This window comes from Schistocerca piceifrons, chromosome 8 (genome assembly GCF_021461385.2).
Source record: "Schistocerca piceifrons isolate TAMUIC-IGC-003096 chromosome 8, iqSchPice1.1, whole genome shotgun sequence".
Taxonomy (NCBI): Eukaryota; Metazoa; Arthropoda; class Insecta; order Orthoptera; family Acrididae; genus Schistocerca; species Schistocerca piceifrons.
Window position 1 is genome coordinate 404,339,447 of NC_060145.1, and position 22,377 is coordinate 404,361,823.

Here is a 22,377-nt window from a genome sequence, read left to right on the forward strand (position 1 = left end):
AATAACGATAATAGAACGTAGTCGAATTAAAGTAGGTTAGGCTGAGGGAATAACTAAATAGCTGGAGCGTTTGGTATTTTACGGTGAGCTGTCCTGCTCAAAACACTGAAATATATCGACTGTCTCAGGTATTTCTACAACAGCCTACGAGATTATTGCATAAACAGGCAGCTGAAATGGGAATATCCCAGGAAGAAAATTAGAAAATTGAATGGGAATATTGAGAAAACCCATACGTCCAAGAAATAAACTTTTCAGGAGATACAAAAAAGGATATTAGAGATTCGTGGGTCTTTGAAAATATCCATGTGCGAAGCATACAACAGCTACCACCGTCACAACTTAGCAAAAGATGTCGCAGAGAACCGGAGAAACTTCTGCTCTTATGCAAAATCAGTAAGCGAGTCTAAGGCTTCCATTCATTCCCTTGTTGACCTGTCTGGTGTGGAAAGTGAAGATAGCCAAACGAAAGCCGAAGTTTTTAATTTCACTTTCAAGAAATCGTTCACATAGGAGACATTCGGACAGACTCCCGTATGGGTAATAATAGTAATAAGCATCCCCGTCATAGAGAAACAAGTTAAAGGTTTGAAGGAAAATAAATCACCAGGTGCGGATGAGATCCCAGTTCTATTTTACAAAGAGTACTCTACGGCATAGTCTCCATACCTGGCTTGCATCTGTCGTGAATCTCTCGTTCAGCACCAAGTCCGAAGCGACTGGAAAAAAGTGCAACTGATTCAGTATATAAAACGGGTAAAAGAACGGATCCGCAAAATTACAGACCAATATCTCTTCTGTTTGCTGCAGAATCCTTGAACATATTCTCAGTTCGACTGTAATAAACTTTCTTCAGACTGAGAAGCTTATGTCCACTAATCAACATGATTTTGGAAAGCATCGCTCGTGCGAAACCCAGTTTGCCCTTTTCTCACATCATACACTGAGAACTATGGGTGAAGGGCAACAGGCAGATTCTATATTTCTTTATTTCCGGAAAGCATTTGACACGGTGCCCCATTGCAGGCTGTTAACGTAAGTATGGGCATATGGAATAAGTTCACAGATATGTGAGTGGCTCTTCTTAAATAATAGAAATCAGTGTGTTGTTCTCGACAGCGAGTGCTCGTCAGAGAAAAGGGTATCGTCAGGAGTGTCCCAGGGAAGTGTGATAGGACCGCTGTTCTTCTCTGTATACATAAATGATTTGGTGGACAGAGTAGGCAGCAATCTGCGGTTGTTTGCTGATGACGGCATGGTGTACGGTAACGTGTCGAAATTGAGTGACTGTAGGAAGATACACGACGACTTACACAACATTTCCAGTTGGTGTGATGAAAGGCAGCTAGCCGTAAATGTGAAAAAAAAATTAATGCAGATGAGTAGGAAGATCAAACCTGTAATACTCGGATACAGGTTACTAGTGTCCTACCTGACACAGTCGAGTCATTTAAATATCCGGGTGTAACGTTGGTGTAGATGTAGCGTCTTTTATTCATTATCAAAAACGTTTTCGGTCCCGGGTTCGAATCCCGCCACTGCTTAAATTTTGATTAATAAACAGCGTCGGTGGCTGAAGACTTACGACGTATGAAGTCACCCTCATTCTGCCGACGGGCTTGTCAAAGAGGGCGTAGGAGCGGACATAGGTTCAGGGCACTCTCTTGTCCTGTGGGTGGGAAACTGCATATGGATAACAGACTAAAAGAACATAGCTAAATAAATAAATAAAGGCATCGAGATAGGTCAGGACAGCATGGGCGAAATGTTGTCATGTGTTACCTTGTTGAAAGATGTCAAGGAGACCTTGAAGATAGGGAACAGCCACCTGCTATGCAGATTACCATTGATGTCATTCACATATTATGACGTTGTGTACCCAGTGGCACACCATACCATCACAAGCCAGTCCTGCATGGAAATGACGGATGCAGTCTGGCAACGTTCTCTCACCTTGGAGCATCTATACATGGGTACACCAGATCATGATGCTGTAACCAGAAGTTGGACTCATCTGAAAGACGACATGGTGCCGTTTGAATCCAGCTGTGTTTGCACAGCGGTGTCAGCGTCCCTCTTTCTGCTGCCGCCTTAAGGAAGCTGCAAGAATAGTCGCCGTGCTGGCAGTCTGTGTCGCTCCAGACGCCGCCGCAGAGTCCGTGCAGATACTTGTATTGCGGTAAACAACCGCTTTTCTTGACCTGAGGAGTGTGTTTTGCCTGCACAACTCTGCACGGTCGAGCAAACAACATACCAGTCCTCTCAGACTCTAGATGGGCAGCGTCGTTAAGATTCAACATGGTGTTGAGTATGAACCTACTGAACCTGTCGATTCCATTTCTGCATGGCAGTTGTGGAATCTTGACAAAAGCGAGCAGCAACTCCTCGGAACGGTAAACCGCATTCCCAGTAAAATTCCGACGCAGTCTGATAGCCTTTACTCCTCCTTACGTCGCTGTAACATCGGAACCACATGCTTCCATTAGACTGCTATGCATTCCTGTATAAGCAAATTGTGAACTTTAATTTTACGTCGTGGAGGAAGAGAAGGATTGAAAAGAATTTCAGATGCCGGTGACATTTAGTGACTGATTATAATATGCAATAATAATTAACATTTCTTGCATATTGAAATACTGTATTTTTAGATAGGGCTGCTAAAGACTCTTTCCTTCTAAATATTTTATTACTCTCACAACATTGAAATATTAGACAACCCCTATATTATACCCTGTGTTAAATAGGCTATTGGACTACACGCTCCACATACTGTAGATTAATCGCCTCTTTGAGCAGTCAGTTACTCGATGGCTTGCGTCATCTGGAGAGACCAAATCGACATTGGTTTGACCACCATAAATACGAGCAGTCAAGATCTGTCATGTCTCTGTGTTGTTTGTCCCTATGAATATATTTAGCTTTTATGTGCTGGTGTGAACAATGGCCTTTTGTAAGGTACCCAACTGCAGTCGTATTCTGCATGCGGTTGTCTTCACAATTTATGCCCAGGAAATTGGTTGAGATGGACCTCTATTCACTAGCAGCAGCAATTCCTATTGGGCATGAAACCGTTTGTCATAGAGGACGTATTGCATTAGTTACCAGTCTCTGTCGGTTAGGAATTTTTTTAACACCACTGTTCTTAGTCGTTTTACATGGCTGCGAATGGTACACCATTTCCCAGTAGACAATTATTCACCAACAGATCAGCCAACTTTATTCACAGAGGGGTCACAGACACATCCTATCACAATCCTTCTTTATGCCGTTCTGTTACGTGACCATATCTATCCATATTACTGGGTTGATTTCATACAACTGACTGCTGCGCACACACTTGGACACACACTCACACATACTCTCACACACTCACTCTCACTCATACACACAAACAGGCACACACACACACACACACACACACACACACACACACACACACACACACAGCATTTCACTGCTGTGTCTTACAAGTGAAGGTCATTAAGCCTGTTCTACACCAGTAAGCAGGCTTCAAAGCGACCAGTATACTCTTTTGCGAGAGTGTACAATATTTTCTCCAGTCAGCACATACAGTCGCATTAAGATTACGAGTTCTGTTATCGTAATCGTCAGATGATATGAAAAGAATTAAGGAAGCACATATTTTTGTACTAGGTCGCACTATTGCTTACCCTGTGACACACCCTGATTTATGTAGTAGTCTTAGATCATCAGAGCTACCAATAAAGTACTACCTTTATACAGAAATTTCAGAAAGAATCAAAATTTTTCTATAACCTGTCCAGTTTCTTATACCCGACTACACCTAAATCGCTTATGGCCTATAAAAGTGATCACTGATTGAGTGGAAAAAGTGACATATGGTAAAAAATATGTACAGTCTCATTTGCTATAAGCGTAGGCCCAGTATAGTGTTCTTCATATACAGGAAGAGTCACCTAACATTACCGCTGGATATATTTCGTAAAACAACATCAAATACTGACGAATCGATTCCACAGACCGAACGTGAGGAGAGGGGCTAGTGTAATTGGTTATTACAAACCATACAAAAATGCACGAAAGTATGTTTTTTAACAGAAATCTACGTTTTTTTTAAATGGAACCCCGTTAGTTTTGTTAGCACATCTGAACATATAATCAAATACGTAATCAGTGCCGTTTGTTGCATTGTAAAATGTTAATTACATCCGGAGATATTGTAACCTAAAGTTGACGCTTGAGTACCACTCCTCCGCTGTTCGATCGTGTGTATCGGAGAGCACCGAATTACTTAGGGATCCAAAGGGAACGGTGATGGACCTTAGGTACAGAAGAGACTGGAACAGCACATTACGTCCACATGGTAACACCTTTTTATTGGTCTTTTTCACTGACGCACATGTACATTACCATGAGGGGTGAGGTACACGTACACACGTGGTTTCCGGTTTCCATTACGGAGCGGAATAGAGTGTGTCCCGACATGTCAGGCCAATAGATGTTCAATGTGGTGGCCATCATTTGCTGCACACAATTGCAATCTCTGGCGTAATGAATGTCGTACACGCCGCAGTACATCTGGTGTAATGTTGCCGCAGGTTGCCACAATACGTTGTTTCATATCCTCTGGGAGTGTAGGCACATCACGGTACACATTCTCCTTTAAAGTACCCCACAGAAAGAAGTCCAGAGGTGTAAGATCAGGAGAACGGGCTGGCCGATTTATGCGTCCTCCACGTCCTATGAAACGCCCGTCGAACATCCTGTCAAGGGTCAGCCTAGTGTTAATTGCGGAATGTGCAGGTGCACCATCATGCTGATACCACATACGTCGACGCGTTTCCAGTGGGACATTTTCGAGCAACGTTGGCAGATCATTCTGTAGAAACGCGATGTATGTTGCAGCTGTTTGGGCCCCTGCAATGAAGTGAGGACCAATGAGGTGGTCGCCAATGATTCCGCACCATACATTTACAGTCCACGGTCGCTGTCGCTCTACCTGTCTGCGCCAGCGAGGATTGTCCACGGACCAGTAATGCATGTTCCGTAGATTCACTGCCCCGTGGTTTGTGAAACCCGCTTCATCGGTAAACAGGTACAACTGCAACGCATTCTCTGTTAATGCCGATGGCAGAATTGCACTCGATGATTAAAGTCATCACCATGTAATTGCTGATGTAGCGACACATGAAACGGGTGAAAGCGGTGACGATGCAGTATGCGCATGACACTACTTTGACTCAGTCCACCGGCTCTCTCAATGTCCCGTGTACTCATGTGTGGGTTCATGGCAACAGCAGCTAACACACCAACTGCACCCGCTTCTCCTGAGACGGGTCTGTTACGGACCCGTTTGCGTGCTGCGACCATACCCGTTGCATACAGTTGGCGGTAGATGTTTTGCAATGTGCGGCACGTTGGATGCTCTCTGTCTGGGTACCTGCCGGCCGCGGTGGTCTCGCGGATCTAGGCGCGCAGTCCGGAACCGCGCGACTGCTACGGTCGCAGGTTCGAATCCTGCCTCGGGCATGGATGCGTGTGATGTCCTTAGGTAGTTAGGTTTAAGTAGTTCTAAGTTCTAGGGGAGTGATGACCACAGCTGTTAAGTCCCATAGTGCTCAGAGCCATTTGAACCATTTGTCTGGGTACCGTTCTGCATACACCCTGCAGGCTTCAGCTGCATTTCGTCGACACTCGCCATAGATGAGTATCATCTCCGCCTTTTCAGAGTTCGAATACAGCATGGTCACAGTTCCTACAACACTACACTATCACAGACGTCTGGTAACACTGTGTACTACAGTTGGTCTGCGTGCGGAGACGAATCCAGAATAACAATAGCAGCAAGCGCTACATGCGGACACTGCGACATCTAGACCAAACCACAACAGTGCACTACAGCCACACTCGTAAACACGGTCGTCATCGTAAACATGTCCCTGCAGATGCTGCTCGCCGACCGTGGCCCGTGTTTGTTACAACACGCAACTAAACGTCGGAGGTTTCAAGCGTCAACTTTAGGTTACAATATCTCCGGATGTAATTAACATTTTACAATGCAACAAACGGCACTGGTTACGTATTTGTTTATATGTTCAGATGTGCTAACAAAACTAACGTGGTTCCATTTAAAAAAACGTAGGTTTGTGTTAAAAAACATACTTCCGTACCGAGCGAGGTGGCGCCGTGGTTAGACACTGGACTCGCATTCGGGAGGACGACGGTTCAATCCCGCGTCCGGCCATCCTGATTTAGGTTTTCCGTGATTTCCCTAAATCGCTCCGCCGGCCGAAGTGGCCGCGCGGTTCTGGCGCTGCAGTCTGGAACCGCGGGACTGCTACGGTCGCAGGTTCGAATCCTGCCTCGGGCATGGATGTGTGTGATGTCCTTAGGTTAGTTAGGTTTAACTAGTTCTAAGTTCTAGGGGACTAATGACCTCAGCAGTTGAGCCCCATAGTGCTCAGAGCCATTTGAACCTAAATCGCTCCAGGCAAATGCCGGGATGGTTCCTTTCAAAGGGCACGGCCGACTTCCTTCCCCATCCTTCCCTAATCCGATGAGAGCGATGACCTCGCTGTCTGGTCTCCTTCCCTAAAAAACCAACCAACCAACCACCCATAATTCCGTGCATTTTTGTATGGTTTGTATTAAACAATTACACTAGCCCCTCTCCTCACGTTCGGTCTGTGGAATCGGTTCGTCAGTATTTGATGTGGTTTACGAAATACATCCAGCGGTAACGTTGGGTGACTCACCCTGTATATCAGTTACAATTGTAATCACTGTCAGTGTATGGTATAACCGTGAAGTTTGTGTGAGAATATTTCAAGTTAGTTGTTCCTGACATGCAGCCCAATTTCCATTTTAAATACACTCTACTATAGATGTTAAAGCTCGGAAACACATAAAAAGATGTTGCTAGACGGAAATCATAAGACAAGGATCAAGGAGAAAGCAGATGATGTAAATAAGTATGGTGAAACATACATAATCCCATTACTTTATGCAGACCGCCATAGCCATTGGTGCGATACTGTAATGGAATCAATGACAACAAAGGAAAATAATTTTTAAATGCTTTTGATAGACTCCTCAATTTGTGATGAATGATAAGTGATACCTTCAACGGCCGATGCCTTTATCTGTCAGGATCAGTTTTAGGTTTGGAAGCGGACGCGTGACATGTAAGAAATTGGCTCAATTACTAGAATATCGTGGCTTTAGGGTTCAACAGGAAACATCTTAACACCAGATTGGAGGCATTTCTTTATTATAAAAAAAAATAGTACCTATTCCTGGGTACTGAGGAATATTGTATCATCTCTAAATTCAAGACCTGCAGTTTTAGTAAAATGACTCGACTACATTAATCGACAGCATTGAATAATTTCTAACAGGTGTGGGAATAGTTGCAGGAAAAGTTTTTAAAATTTCCTAAGTTCAGTACTAGAATTCGGGCGTAAGTCGTAAGGAGCTGAACAAAATGCATAAGGCGATCAAAGTTACGTCCTTATATCACTTTTTGCTGAAAGCCGCGAATGCAGACTGGATCCTGAAAGATAGTTTTGTCGAACGAAAACGTTGGACTAGTGCCGGCGAGAAAGAAAACAAAAAGGAAAAAAAAAATGTCAAGCGATAAACACTTGAGTTGGTGAGCTTACCAGAAGCGTTAATGTAGTTGGATCTTGACAGTATATGAGAACATTGCATATAAATCTTTAATATAGAGCAGATTTAGTTTATGAAACCGTGGTGTAACAATTTCGGGACAGGGAACTTTACCTACCAAGAGGTTTCATATCGCGAATTCTGCCAACTTTCTATTGGACAATAGGCGGAAAGGAGGCCAAGGTGCGGTTTCAGCTTGTATTTTCATCCTTACGCAGAATATTTTTCTTACGAAATATTTTAGGTTTTCAGAATATTATCTGGATACGCCTTTCCTTCAGTCTGTATAAAGATTTTGAATTTCATGACGGAATTGTAGCATTCACAAAGGCGTACATTTTCAGGAACATTGGCGTAATTGTGAGAGACGGCTGTGGGATTAAGACGGTAGCATATATCCGAGTCGTGATCTAACTTGTCAGTTTTAAACTTCAGCTGGATTTGGTAGCAAGTAAGACAGACGAAGTGCCAATACAAACGCCATCTGACAAATATCATACGAATACCAATAGTTATCTCCTAGTCACGAAATCACGTACAGAAGAATTAAGACACGCAGTATTCTGACAACAGCTTTCCCTACAAAACCCACTAACCTGAAAGAGGGCCAGTGCACCCAGTAGAACGATGAGTACGCTTGGCATCTCCGTTGTGGACTGGCGAGTCACTTAAGCGGGCGACATATGTTGACGCTCAATGCACCACTTGTATCAACACGCGACCTGCCATGTGTCTGTGTACGATACGCCATGGATCGACAGCCAATATCATCTGCCACCGCACTACTGATAACAGAACCATATCTTTCTCAGATAATATGTCTCTCTATGTTTAGGTTTAAACGTCTCAATCTTGACTGTCTTATCTATATACTACGCGCCATTTGATAACGGCACAAGAGACGGATTCATTCTCGTTTACGGCATTCATTTTTGTAAACAGTTTCGTATGTCCATCTTCTATTTCGGTTGCAAAGTGGAACAACAGTTAGTCAGAAAACACGAATTAATGGTAAAACCTTTAAACACACCGCTTTCTCCTATTCTAAATAATAACGATGGCATCTCTAAATACTGGTTCTCGAAGACAGGAATTACAGAAGCAGTTCGTCCAAGATTGGTGCTTCAGGAGGAGCAGTACGAATAAATATTTCAAGCGTCGGTGATATGGAATATTTCGAGATAAAAAATTCATAGAAAATCCAGATCGGATATTCTGTACGAGTAAAATAGCAACTGATTGAACATTAAGCATAAGACAAACCTCACAATAATTATGAAGACTGATAAGTAACTGGTTGCTCTTCCTGATAAAGAGGGAAACGAAGTAATCACAAAAATTTACGTTAACATTTTAAAACTCAAACTTCATACTACGCAGCTCTCTCGGCGACATCACGTGTAGCTCTTCCAAAGCTCTTGGTCTACCTCTACGAGACTAATTTTCATCGGTAGGTTTCACTCATCATTGATCGGCACACCTCCGATAACCATGATGGGTAATGTGTAATTCAGCGCACACTCTGCTGCAGAGTGAAAATCTCATTCCGTTGAAAAATTGTCTACAGGCAAGCTGCAGCTAGCAGTTAAGTAAATTCCCATCCCTATACCCTAGATATTTATAGATCTCTAATTCTTCCAAAATGTCTGTCCAACGTCCTTTGATTTCTCTGTGAAGAATAGGTGTGTCTCCAAATTTTTCGGAGTGTGCTTGACAACCAGAGTGCAGCAAACTTAGAGTTATGTATGTTTGCTCCTTTTTTAGGTCTTTTCCTCATAGCTCTGCCTCTTTATCGACGCATGCGCCTGGTATCCACGCTCTTCACTTTCCCTCAGTCAAGATGTAGCTCTTAACGTGGTACGGAATTTTATGTGGTTGATTTTTACTGATGTGACAAGCCCCTGATTTTAGGGGTGTTAACTTTTACATATGGATGTACAGACCGTCGCAGATACATTTCATGTGGAGATGCTAGATCGCTCTACTAACAGACTGTTTGCTAATGTGAAGTTTATAAGTACTCCTTTCCTATGTAAGTCTATATCATGTCGTCCGTGACACGCCTGCACCTGATATTGGTAGTAGATTCTGTATATTGGCCTTTATGTACTGATTGCAATTTATGTTGTCGCGCTGCATGCGGGTTTCTTGTCCCCCTGAAGAAGGCGGATTTAAACCTGTTGAAACTATCGTTAATGTTAATAGAATATCACCAATTATTACAACTGGTTGACTGTCTTATTCACCTGCTATTCTGTAACCGTTCCTGAAGTGGAGCCATGTTCAAAATACTCTACTTTTCCCTTTTTTCATCACTTGGTATCTTAGAAAAGTCACTCATTTGTTCTTTAGCAAAATGTATGATTCTGTATTCCTTTTATTGTGTTATGCTACATATTTATTATTAACAGTTTCATTTTTGGGTGTCCATTATTTTTATTTCTTGAGAGTCTTTGTTGAAACTTTATCAAATGTAATGAGCATAATTAACTGCTGTATGAGAGAGAGAGAGAGATCGAATGATAAACCAGTAGTCAGAGATTCGAACAGAGTATTTTCGTGCGAGTTTCCGCGTGAACCCAGAGATTGTAGCAGGTCGGTGTCACGTCAAGTAATGCGAGGGATTTAAAATTAGAGTACTGTGTGGACTTAATACTGCCATGAACATTGCGTTGAGAGAGAATCACATCGATTCGAATAGTGTGAGCCTCGTGAAATACTGTGGGCTACATTGACACTGTATACCAAAGTAAGTTAAGACTGGCAGTGGGCTCATTTGATACGGTGAAACAGTGATCGCAGTATCTTCGCGGCAGACACCTTCATCTATTTTCTCTCCTGCGCTGGTTTCCTGTGGGAGGAAATTTGCATCATGAAAAACGTTCGGGTGAAGTAGAATTATTCCACATGTCTTGAAACCATTTATAGCGGTTTGCATATTTGTGGCTCGCACATAGGCTTTCCCTAACATTTTCCTAACTTCAGCCATAGTCACAGCTTGAAATGGGTGGCTGTCAAGGCAGAGAGCAATTTCTTGTGATTAGACCCTTCTGAATGGCCCCATGAAGCTGACGTCTAGTGGGTGTAGCTTTGGGTACTACGGGGTGGTAGGTATACGAATGTTACTCTGTGCTGTCTCCCCAACTGAATAATGGCCAGATTTCTTGTATGCATGTAGTAGGCATCTAAAATGAGCACAACTGGATTCTGGGAGGATGATTTCACAGTTTCGATGAAATGCTGCAGGGCTAGTGTGAAGATGTGAGCTTGTATTAATCCAGATGGCTGGCAGGCCATTACAGACCCTTGTTATGTGCCTTTCAAAATGTCGGGCTTCAACCTCACTCGTGGAAATACGATAAGTAGTAGAACGAAAGTCCCTACAACATTCATACAGGTTGTTGTTGTTGTTTTTGTGGTCTTCAGTCCTGAGACTGGTTTGATGCAGCTCTCCATGCTACTCTGTCCTGTGCAAGCTTCTTCATCTCCCAGTACCTACTGCAACCTACATCCTTCTGAATCTACTATTAACAATTGTAATCAAGGGGTCCTGGCGGAAGTTCGAGTCCTCCCTCGGGCAAGGATTTAGGTTAAGTAGTGTGTAAGCTTAGGGACTGATGACCTTAGCAGTTAAGTCCCATAGGATTTCACACACATTTGAACTTTTTTTTTTTTTGTAATCAAGGAGCCTCTCTCTCCTGAGGATAGTTCAACAACTTGCTTTTTACCTTTCACACTCACTACTTTAGATCGAATTCCCTCAACTACACATGTATTGGTATCACCCATATTGTAAACCTTTGAAGGGACGAAGTTCACTTTTTGTAGTTCAGGTTGCGAAATATCAAAGAATGCAGAAAATTTTTTTCCGGTGAAACACTCTGCTCTGGCTGTAGAGATAAGCTACGTTTTCTAAAAAAAAAAAATGCATTGGATGTCTTTTTAAAAGACCCCGCAACCGTTTTCCAGCAATGTGCTTGTCTGGAACAAAAGGACGTTTAAGATTATTTCGGACATCTAGTTGATACGCTAAAGTTCGTTTATCTCTGCTCTGTAGCCCACAAAATCTCTCATCCATTAATTGGCAATACTTCTCAGGTTCACTTCCTTCAAAGTTCCCTGTCCTTACGTAATCTAAAAGTGTAGATTTCGGAACTTGAAACACTTTGGACACCTTTAAAGATCCCATTTCTTTATTTCTAATACCTGCCTCATATTTTCTGCTGCCCAACACTTCCTTTTCTTCCCAACCTTCTCCTAAAAATAAATAAAAAGCGAAATCTATAAAGGGGCACGTTTGCCGGATGGTTGAAGTTACTAAACAAACACGGCTGAATTATCGAAGCATGTAATGAATTATTCAATTTAAAAGCTTCTCATAAATTTCATTAAATATAGTATATCACCAATAAATAAACCTAAAATATCAAACAGCTTATAGTGCAGCTGTGACGCTTACGTTGTGTCCGCAAATTATTATATTCATATTTAAACTATTTTTTCTTTCTCCTGATAACGACATCCTCTTGAGTAGTCCCCGCCCGGAGATCCGAATGGGGGACTATTTTACCTCCGGAATATTTTACCCAAGAGGATGCCATCATCATTTAATCATACAGTAAAGCTGCATGCCCTCGGGAAAAATTACGGCTGTAGTTTCCCCTTGCTTTCAGCCGTTCGCAGTCCCAGCACAGCAAGGCCGTTTTGGTTATTGTTACAAGGCCAGATCAGTCAATCATCCAGACTGTTGCCCTTGCAACTACTGAAAAGGCTGCTGCCCCTCTTCAGGAACCACACGTTTGTCTGGTCTCTCAACAGATACCCCTCCGTTGTGGTTGCACCTACGGTACGGCTATCTGTATCGCTGAGGCACGCAAGCATCCCCACCAATGGCAAGGTCCATGGTTATCAGGAGAAAGAAAACTGGCGTTCTACGGATCGGAGCGTGGAATGTCAGATCCCTTAATCGGGCAGGTAGGTTAGAAAATTTAAAAACGGAAATGGATAGGTTGAAGTCAGATATAGTGGGAATTAATGAAGTTCGGTGGCAGGAGGAACAAGACTTCTGGTCAGGTGACTACAGGGTTATAAACACAAAATCAAATAGGGGTAATGCAGGAGTAGGTTTAATAATGAATAGGAAAATAGGAATGCGGGTAAGCTACTACAAACAGCATAGTGAACGCATTATTGTGGCCAAGATAGATACGAAGCCCACGCCTACTACAGTAGTACAAGTTTATATGCCAACTAGCTCAGCAGATGACGAAGAAATTGAAGAAATGTATGATGAAATAAAAGAAATTATTCAGATTGTGAAGGGAGACGAAAATTTAATAGTCATGGGTGACTGGAATTCGAGTGTAGGAAAAGGGAGAGAAGGAAACATAGTAGGTGAATATGGATTGGGGGACAGAAATGAAAGAGGAAGCCGCCTGGTCGAATTTTGCACAGAGCACAACATAATCATAACTAACACTTGGTTTAAGAATCATGAAAGAAGGTTGTATACATGGAAGAACCCTGGAGATACTAAAAGGTATCAGATAGATTATATAATGGTAAGACAGAGATTTAGAAACCAGGTTTTAAATTGTAAGACATTTCCAGGGGCAGATGTGGACTCTGACCACAATCTATTGGTTATGACCTGTAGATTAAAACTGAAGAAACTGCAAAAAGGTGGGAATTTAAGGAGATGGGACCTGGATAAACTAAAAGAACTAGAGGTTGTACAGAGATTCAGGGAGAGCATAAGGGAGCAATTGACAGGAATGGGGGAAATAAATACAGTAGAAGAAGAATGGGTAGCTTTGAGGGATGAAGTAGTGAAGGCAGCAGAGGATCAAGTAGGTAAAAAGACGAGGGCTAGTAGAAATCCTTGGGTAACAAATGAAATATTGAATTTAATTGATGAAAGGAGAAAATATAAAAATGCAGTAAGTGAAACAGGCAAAAAGGAATACAAACGTCTCAAAAATGAGATCGACAGGAAGTGCAAAATGGCTAAGCAGGGATGGCTAGAGGACAAATGTAAGGATGTAGAGGCCTATCTCACTAGGGGTAAGATAGATACCGCCTACAGGAAAATTAAAGAGACCTTTGGAGATAAGAGAATGACTTGTATGAATATCAAGAGCTCAGATGGAAACCCAGTTCTAAGCAAAGAAGGGAAAGCAGAAAGGTGGAAGGAGTATATAGAGGGTCTATACAAGGACGATGTACTTGAGGACAATATTATGGAAATGGAAGAGGATGTAGATGAAGATGAAATGGGAGATATGATACTGCGTGAAGAGTTTGACAGAGCACTGAAAGACCTGAGTCGAAACAAGGCCCCCGGAGTAGACAATATTCCATTGGAACTACTGACGGCCGTGGGAGAGCCAGTCCTGACAAAAGTCTACCATCTGGTGAGCAAGATGTATGAAACAGGCGAAATACCCTCAGACTTCAAGAAGAATATAATAATTCCAATCCCAAAGAAAGCAGGTGTTGACAGATGTGAAAATTACCGAACTATCAGCTTAATAAGTCACAGCTGCAAAATACTAACACGAATTCTTTACAGACGAATGGAAAAACTAGTAGAAGCCAACCTCGGGGAAGATCAGTTTGGATTCCGTAGAAACACTGGAACACGTGAGGCAATACTGACCTTACGACTTATCTTAGAAGAAAGATTAAGGAAAGGCAAACCTACGTTTCTAACATTTGTAGACTTAGAGAAAGCTTTTGACAATGTTGACTGGAATACTCTCTTTCAAATTCTAAAGGTGGCAGGGGTAAAATACAGGGAGCGAAAGGCTATTTACAATTTGTACAGAAACCAGATGGCAATTATAAGAGTCGAGTGACATGAAAGGGAAGCAGTGGTTGGGAAGGGAGTAAGACAGGGTTGTAGCCTCTCCCCGATGTTGTTCAATCTGTATATTGAGCAAGCAGTAAAGGAAACAAAAGAAAAATTCGGAGTAGGTATTAAAATTCATGGAGAAGAAATAAAAACTTTGAGGTTCGCCGATGACATTGTAATTCTGTCAGAGACAGCAAAGGACTTGGAAGAGCAGTTGAATGGAATGGACAGTGTCTTGAAAGGAGGATATAAGATGAACATCAACAAAAGCAAAACAAGGATAATGGAATGTAGTCTAATTAAGTCGGGTGATGCTGAGGGAATTAGATTAGGAAATGAGGCACTTAAAGTAGTAAAGGAGTTTTGCTATTTGGGGAGCAAAATAACTGATGATGGTCGAAGCAGAGAGGATATAAAATGTAGGCTGGCAATGGCAAGGAAAGCGTTTCTGAAGAAGAGAAATTTGTTAACATCCAGTATTGATTTAAGTGTCAGGAAGTCATTTCTGAAAGTATTCGTATGGAGTGTAGCCATGTATGGAAGTGAAACATGGACGATAAATAGTTTGGACAAGAAGAGAATAGAAGCTTTCGAAATGTGGTGCTACAGAAGAATGCTGAAGATTAGATGGGTAGATCACATAACTAATGAGGAAGTATTGAATAGGATTGGGGAGAAGAGAAGTTTGTGGCACAACTTGACCAGAAGAAGGGATCGGTTGGTAGGACATGTTCTGAGGCATCAAGGGATCACCAATTTAGTATTGGAGGGCAGCGTGGAGGGTAAAAATCGTAGAGGGAGACCAAGAGATGAATACACTAAGCAGATTCAGAAGGATGTAGGTTGCGGTAGGTACTGGGAGATGAAAAAGCTTGCACAGGATAGAGTAGCATGGAGAGCTGCATCAAACCAGTCTCAGGACTGAAGACCACAACAACAACAACATTTAAACTATTCAGAAAAACTCAACTGCGAGCATGGAACGCGACTGATGCACTTGGCGGTTAACAGGACACTAAAATGGCGGAACGACAAGATCAGCTAGTTTCTGCAGCTGTAGCACTGTCCAGGGAACAAATACCCACCTATCCGGGCCACCATCCAAAAATAGGGCATCTAACGATACATATTATATTTGGTGAAATGTTCTCATTGGTGGGTGGTCTAAATAAAGTGAAATTTTAAATGTGACAGCTATAAGATGATGGGAACCTACGTTTACGGCATATTTCACAATTCCCGAAGTCGTGAGTAAAATTACTTTTTCAGTTATCGTTGACCAGTATTACGGTTTGCTGGCTTGTTTTCATTTATTAATTTTTTATAATGATTTCCATAATTTGTATTTGTTGGTGGATTTGTTTATTAATAACGAATATGACTTACAGTAACATTGGTATTAGAATGTGGTTTTCCAACCCTAAAGCGATTAAATGTTACGGTCCTGATATAAATATTTAGAAACATTCAAGGTCAATAATTCACCCGTCTAGATAGTCGTGCGTGTTAAAGACGCCGCTCATGGGTCGAATCTGCCTGCGTCTTAACGACGAGGATCGTTGTGCGGCGAGACTAGATCTGCTTTTAGGCGGTTTCCCACATCCCACTAGGTGAATACCAGGTTGCTACTCTTGTATTGTCTCAGTTACATGATTCGCAAACATTTAGGAAACTTTCGCGATTTTTCACATGAAGAACAACTATACGGAGCTGGCTGGAGTACACATGTACCGCCCGGATAAGTAACAGAGTGATGGCGACAGTAAAGGTATATAGCTACACCTTGAACTAAGCGTACCATGTCCGTTCATAACCCTGCCGACCCAGCGCCGATACGGCACAAAGGCATAAGAAAAAAGATTCATGGCCAATAATTCGTTAGTTTAATAACCACAGGTCACATTAATAATGAGGAAAGGAAACAGGAGTAATACGCTAAATTACAGACCCATATCACACATGTCGACTTGCAGTAGCATTTTGGAACATAATCTGTCTTCGAACATTATGAATTACCTCGAAAAATCTATCTACTGACACATAGGCAGAAAAGAATCGGAAAATATCGTTCTTGTGAAACAAAACTAGCTCTTTATTCACACGAAGCAGTGAGTGATATCAACAGGTGATCTCGAACTGAGAATTCTAGATTTCCAGAAGACTTCTGACACCGTTTCTCACAAGTGGCTTCTGTTACGTCCAGACTCGTCGTCAAATATGTGCTGTCTAGGAAACCTGCTTCCTCGGTTCGTTAGACAAACATTCAAACAGATCGTATTAATGAGTTTTATTACAAAAAGAAAACTCCAATACTGAACTTTTGCTATTACACAGATGTGTCGCAAGCAAAGGGAAATATACGAAATAATTCAGTATAAACAATTCCAAGTATGTGTTACATAGAGAGAACAAGCGAAGCAACTAGCATAGAGGCTGCCTAATATTGAAGCTGCTATTCAACTGGGCCTACCAGTTTTTTTTCCTTTATTGTACTTCAATTCCCCATTGGTGCTGGCTGGCAGCAGCATATGTGCTGCTCTTCAGCCAAAAGACATAGAACAAACAATAGAAGACATTTAAAAATAACAATGGAGAAAACATGGTGAACATAGATAGAAAAAATGGGGAACATTACAGAAGACAATAGGCAAAAAAGGGACGACTGTAAAATGGAGATAAAAACCGTAAAAAAGTAGCACACACAAAAAGAACCACACTCTGGGACAGTTAAAAGAACACAAGGCACAGTATGACCAGAGCATAAAAGTATCGATGGATGGCGTAGCACATAACAAAGGCCAGCACACAATTAAAATCACACCTCTCGACGCTGATGTGACACACTGACGATGATCAAAACGGAGGATCCGCCAGGCGCAAGGAGATGGAGAACGGATGAAGGGAGGGAGGGGAAGAGAGGGGGGAGATGGGCGGGGAGCGCGCCAAAGAGGGCCAGGTAGGGAGGGATGTGGGAGGGAAAGAGGCAAGGATTGGGTGCAGGAGCTCAGGGGGGGGAGGAGGAAAATCCGCTCTGGGAGAAGGAGGGGAGAGGAAAGAGGGGGCCCTGGGGAGGGGGGCAACAAGGCCAAGCTATAGTTGGAAGGAAGGGTATATGTCACGGTGAAGTACATCATCCGGGAGGGGGAGGCGCTAGAAATTGCCCTGATGAGGGTGTGGAGGTGGAGAGAGGGAGGGATGCAGCAATAGAGGCGTGACAACAGGCGGGGGGTGGAGAGGAAGGAGGAAACCCGAGGGTGGGGGGGATCAAGCCTGCGGACAATGTAAAGGATGCGTTCGAGGATTTGGAGGGCCTTGTAAAAGTGGCTGGGTGCGAAGATCCAGAGGATAGGACGGATGAGGGATTTTTAGGTGTGGAGGATGGTGGAAGGATGCAATCCCCATATACGGCCAGACAGGAGTTTCAGGAGGTGGAGGCAGAAATGGGTCTGGAGGTGAGAGGTCAAGGTGAGGTGACGGTTGAGGGTGAGGCCAAGGTATTTCAGGGTGGGGGTGAGCTGGATGGGACGATCATAAAGGGTGAGGTAGAAATCATGGAGATGAAAGGAGCAGGCCTATGATGATTGCCTGGGTTTTGGAGGGGTTGAGATGAAGGAACCACTGGTTACACCAAGTGGTGAACTGGTTAAGGTCAGTTTGGAGGGTGTGTTGGGACCGTTGAAGGGTAGGATAAAGAGTCAGGAAGGTGATGTCATCAGCATACTGGAGAAGGTGGACAGGTGAGTGTGGCTTGGGCATATCAGCCGTATACAAGAGATAAAAGAGAGGGGAGAGGACAGAGCTGTGGGGAACTCCAGCAGTCGGATAAAAGATACGGGACTTGGTGTTGCGGACGGTGACATAGGAAGGACGGTGCGAGAGGAAGGAAGCGACTAGACAGACAAAATTCATAGGCAGGGCGTAGGTTTGGAGTTTAAAGAGGAGACAGTCATTGGCATTTTGGAGGTCAAGGTAAACAAAAATGGTGGAGCGACGGGAGTTGAGCTGGAGGGAGAGAAGGTGAACGAGGTTAAGGAGTTGGTCTTCAGTGGAAAATCAAATGGCTCTCAGCACTATGGGACTTAACATCTTAGGTCATCAGTCCCCTAGAACTTAGAACTACTTAAACCTAACTAACCTAAAGACATCACACACATCCATGCCCAAGGCAGGATTCGAACCTGCGACCGTAGCAGTCGCGCGGTTCAGGACTGAGACGCCTAGAACCGCATGGTCACCGCGGCCTGCTGGTCTTCAGTGGAGAAGGAGAGTTGGAAGCCAGACTGGGTCAGGGGGAGGAGGTGGCGCTGGTTAAGGTGCTGAAGGATATGGCAGGAGAGGATGGATTCGAAGGCCTTACTGAAGATGGAGGTGAGGCAGATGGGACGATAGGAAGGGGTGGCAGAAGGAGGTTTGTTGGGTTTGAGGAATAAGAGAACGCGGGAAGTCTTCCACAGGTCAGCGTAGAAGCCAGTAGAGAGGATGACGTTTTAGAGATGAGTAAAGACAATCAGGAAGGAATAGGGGCTTTCTCTAACGTGGCAGTAGGTGACACAGTAGTGACCAGGGGCCGTGTTGCGTTTGGACCAGAGGAGAAGTTTAATGTCTTGTGCTGTGATTGGAGTGTTGATGTTGGAGGAGGGCAACTGCAGCAAGTACTGGAGACTAGGAGCAAATGGAGCGACCGATGTATCAGCACGTTCCATGACGGTGGGGAAATGAGAATAATCAAAGTGGGGATCATTTGGGATGGAGAAGACACCAGAAAAGTAGGAAGCGGAGTGGTTGGCCTTACTGAGGTTGTCAGGAAGGGGGCGAACGTTATGGAGAAGGGGGTAGTGGGGAGCAGAATGGGAACCAGTAAGGAGATGGAAGGCAGATCAGTGCTTGGAGGAGTTGATAGGGAGGGTGGCGTTGAGTCATGTGCAGGTCTGGCGCCAGTCTCGGCGTTTCGTTGCTGTAATGAGGTTCCACATGAGTCGCTGTATTTGCCGGTTCCGTTGGAGTGTATCCCTGTCACGAGTGCGCAGGAAGGAGCGATAGAGGCAGTGGGATTCACGGAGAAGGAGAACAGCCCTTGGAGGGAGAGTGGGATGGTGGGGGTGGATGGTTTTAGTAGGAACATGGGCCTCCACGGCGTCAGTAATTACCTTCTGAAGGAAGGACGTGGCGTGGATGATGTCATCAGGATGGTGATAGGTAAGAGGGTAGCTTTCGACCTGGGTGGTGATGGATTCCTGGTAGGCATCCCAGTTGGCATGGTGGTAGTAATGGATGACCTTGGGAGGGGGTGCAGGGTGGGGAGCCAGAGGGGGATGGTGAGCAGACGTTATGGTGAGAAGGACAGGGAGGTGATCACTACCTGTGGGGTCGAGGATGGCGACGGTGATATGCCCAAGGAGGCAGGCAGAGGCAATCTGAGGTGGTGTCTCTTTCAGGTCGGGTGTGCTGGGGAAGGGGGGGAACAAGGGCACCTTGGATCGTGGAGAGGAACTGATGGTGGCACAGGTAATGGTGGAGGGGAAGAAGACGCTGAGGATAAGGTGTTCTGTAGGGTCATTGAGGAGAGGTTGTGGCCGGACAGGGATATGCTTAAGGTGGCCAATCGCAACTCCACTGTGTGCCCAAGAACCAGGAGCATCAGTGAGGTGAAGGATATAGGGAGAGGTGTGGATAGAATGGTGGGGCTGGAGAAAGGTTTCGTTCAAGAGGAAGGTGTTGACCTAGTGGCGGGAGAGAGTGTGCATGAGTAGGTATTTGTTGGAGTGGAAGGAGCGAATGTTCTGGAAGAGGATGTGATACTTGTGCCTCACCATGGCAGAAAGAGAGGGGGGGGGGGGAAGAGAGGGAAGGGAAGAGGCTTAAACTAGGGTGTCAAGGCGGGTGAAGGTGAAGTGGGCTTGGTTGTGGGAGTAACTGGCAAAGGTGTTCAGGTGGAAAAAGGAGCGGGTGGCAAGGGAGATTTGTTGGAAGGTGTGGGGGCGATGAAAAGGGTGAATGTTTTGGAGTACAACAGCAAGGAACCAGATGATGTCCTCGGCTGTTGGGGTTGGACAGGGGGGTGTTACAGGAAGGAGGGGCACTTTTTAAGAAAGTGGGAGGCCTTCCGATGGGGACAGGTGAGGGAGTTTTTGCAGTTGGGGATCAGGTGGTCATTGTACATGAGGCATTGCTGGCAGTGGTAGGATTGGGGAGGGGATTTGGAGGATTCAACAGGGTGGTGAGGGTGGTAAATCAGGGCACCCTGGGTGAGATGGTCAGTGGAGAGGGCAGACTCCGAAAAGACCTGCATGAGGTAGGTGGGACCAGAGGCATTGTGGATATGGTGGGCAGAGTGGATTTCCAGGTCCGGGTGGGAGTTTAGTCCCACCAACACCTTATCCTCCGTGATCACCGGGCTGAGCTGGGTGATCACAGCGGTGCAGGTGGGGGTGCGACAGGGAGGCTGGGGCTGACAAGGAGTGGAAGAGGAAAGGAAGGGTGTCAGAGATGCATGGGGGCCAAACATAACTTGTGGGCGTTTACAGAGGAGGTCCGTGTGAAAGGAGGGCAACGGGGACTTGATAAGGACAGAGTCCCTGTGGGGAATGAGTTGGGAGCACCAGGTAAATACTTTTGTATTTCCACAGTGAGGGTACGGGCATCAAGGAACTTAAGATTGGGATTTGACAGGACAAAGGCATGGAGGGTGGGGGCGGGGGTATGAGTGGCTGGAGGAGGGCTGGTGTCCATCCAGACGACAGGAGGAGGGGGAGGTGGTGCTGACTTTTTGTGGGAAGTGGTGGGAGCAGAGTCGGTAATGACTTGCTTTTGGGGGTTTTTGGAGACTGGAGAGGGGCAGGGAGGAGAGGGAGGTGGCGGATAGCAGATCCCTGTGGCGTAGTGGAGGTGCCTGGAGAAGCAGCCGGTTCAGTGGTGGCGACGGTGGCTCAGCGTGACGTGATGCATGCGGGGGATGCAGATGATGAAGTGACAGGGTGAATGAGAGAGGGGAAGCCGACCACCTGAGGGGTGGCAGCAGAGGTGGCAACACAGGCGTATGTGGGGCGGGGGTAGTAGTGGGAGCTGTTGAGGGTGTGGAGGCTGGGGGAAGGGTGTTGAGGTGGGGGTGCACAGCAGGGGAGGATATAGGGGAATGGGAATGTGGGGGAAGGGGAGGTGAGGTGTAAGGAGGGAGGCCAGGGGCGGTACTCCAGGAAGTGACTGTGGGAGAGGAGGAGGGGGAGGTGTAGATGACAGTGGAGGTGGGAGTACTCATGGTGGACGAACGGCGACGAACAGATAGCAGGCAGCGGGCAGCAGCGACGACGGCGGAAGGCAAGCAGGCAGGCAGGCAGGCAGGCGGACGGACAGACAGACAGACAGCAACAGCAGCAGGCGACAGACAGGCACCAAACGTAACAGCAACAGCAACTAGCACTTCGAAGACGTAGATTACACTCTGAGGGTAGCCCAGGCTCGGGAATCTTGTGCCCTTGTGCCTTCGAAGGAGGGAATCCAACCCTCTAGGCCGCTACCAGTCGGTCGCGGCGCTTATATCCTCTTCAGACAGGGGCCGCTGCTGTTTGATGCGCCCCATGGTTACTCTGCAAGGTCGCATTACCATCACAGATTTCGTGACCATTTCGACTGATCAGCTCCATCCGATAGTACAGTGTTTGATCCCACAGGTGATGCTGTGTTCCTAGACAACAGGGCCCCTGTTCACATAGGTCGAAACGCCCAGGGTTGGTTTTGTAAGCATAGGCGTGGGTTGTCGCATCTCCCCTGCCCACCCCGTCACATGATGTCAGTATTATTGAGCCTTTGGGCCTACTTTAGAGAGAAGAGTGCGTAATCGCTATCTCCCTCCATTATCATTACCTGAAGCTGCCACT

At 45.0% G+C, this 22,377-nt stretch overlaps 1 protein-coding gene across 1 annotated transcript in view; it reads right to left on the bottom strand.

The window, feature by feature from the left end:
- Positions 1 to 8,313, bottom strand: part of LOC124711916 — a 30,130-nt gene extending 21,817 nt beyond the window's left edge. The window contains exon 1 of the mRNA XM_047242170.1: positions 8,247 to 8,313. Coding sequence (XP_047098126.1) covers positions 8,247 to 8,294 — 48 coding nt within the window. The 5' untranslated portion in view covers positions 8,295 to 8,313. The remainder of the gene's footprint in view (positions 1 to 8,246) is intronic.
- Between the last annotated feature and the right edge of the window lie 14,064 nt (positions 8,314 to 22,377).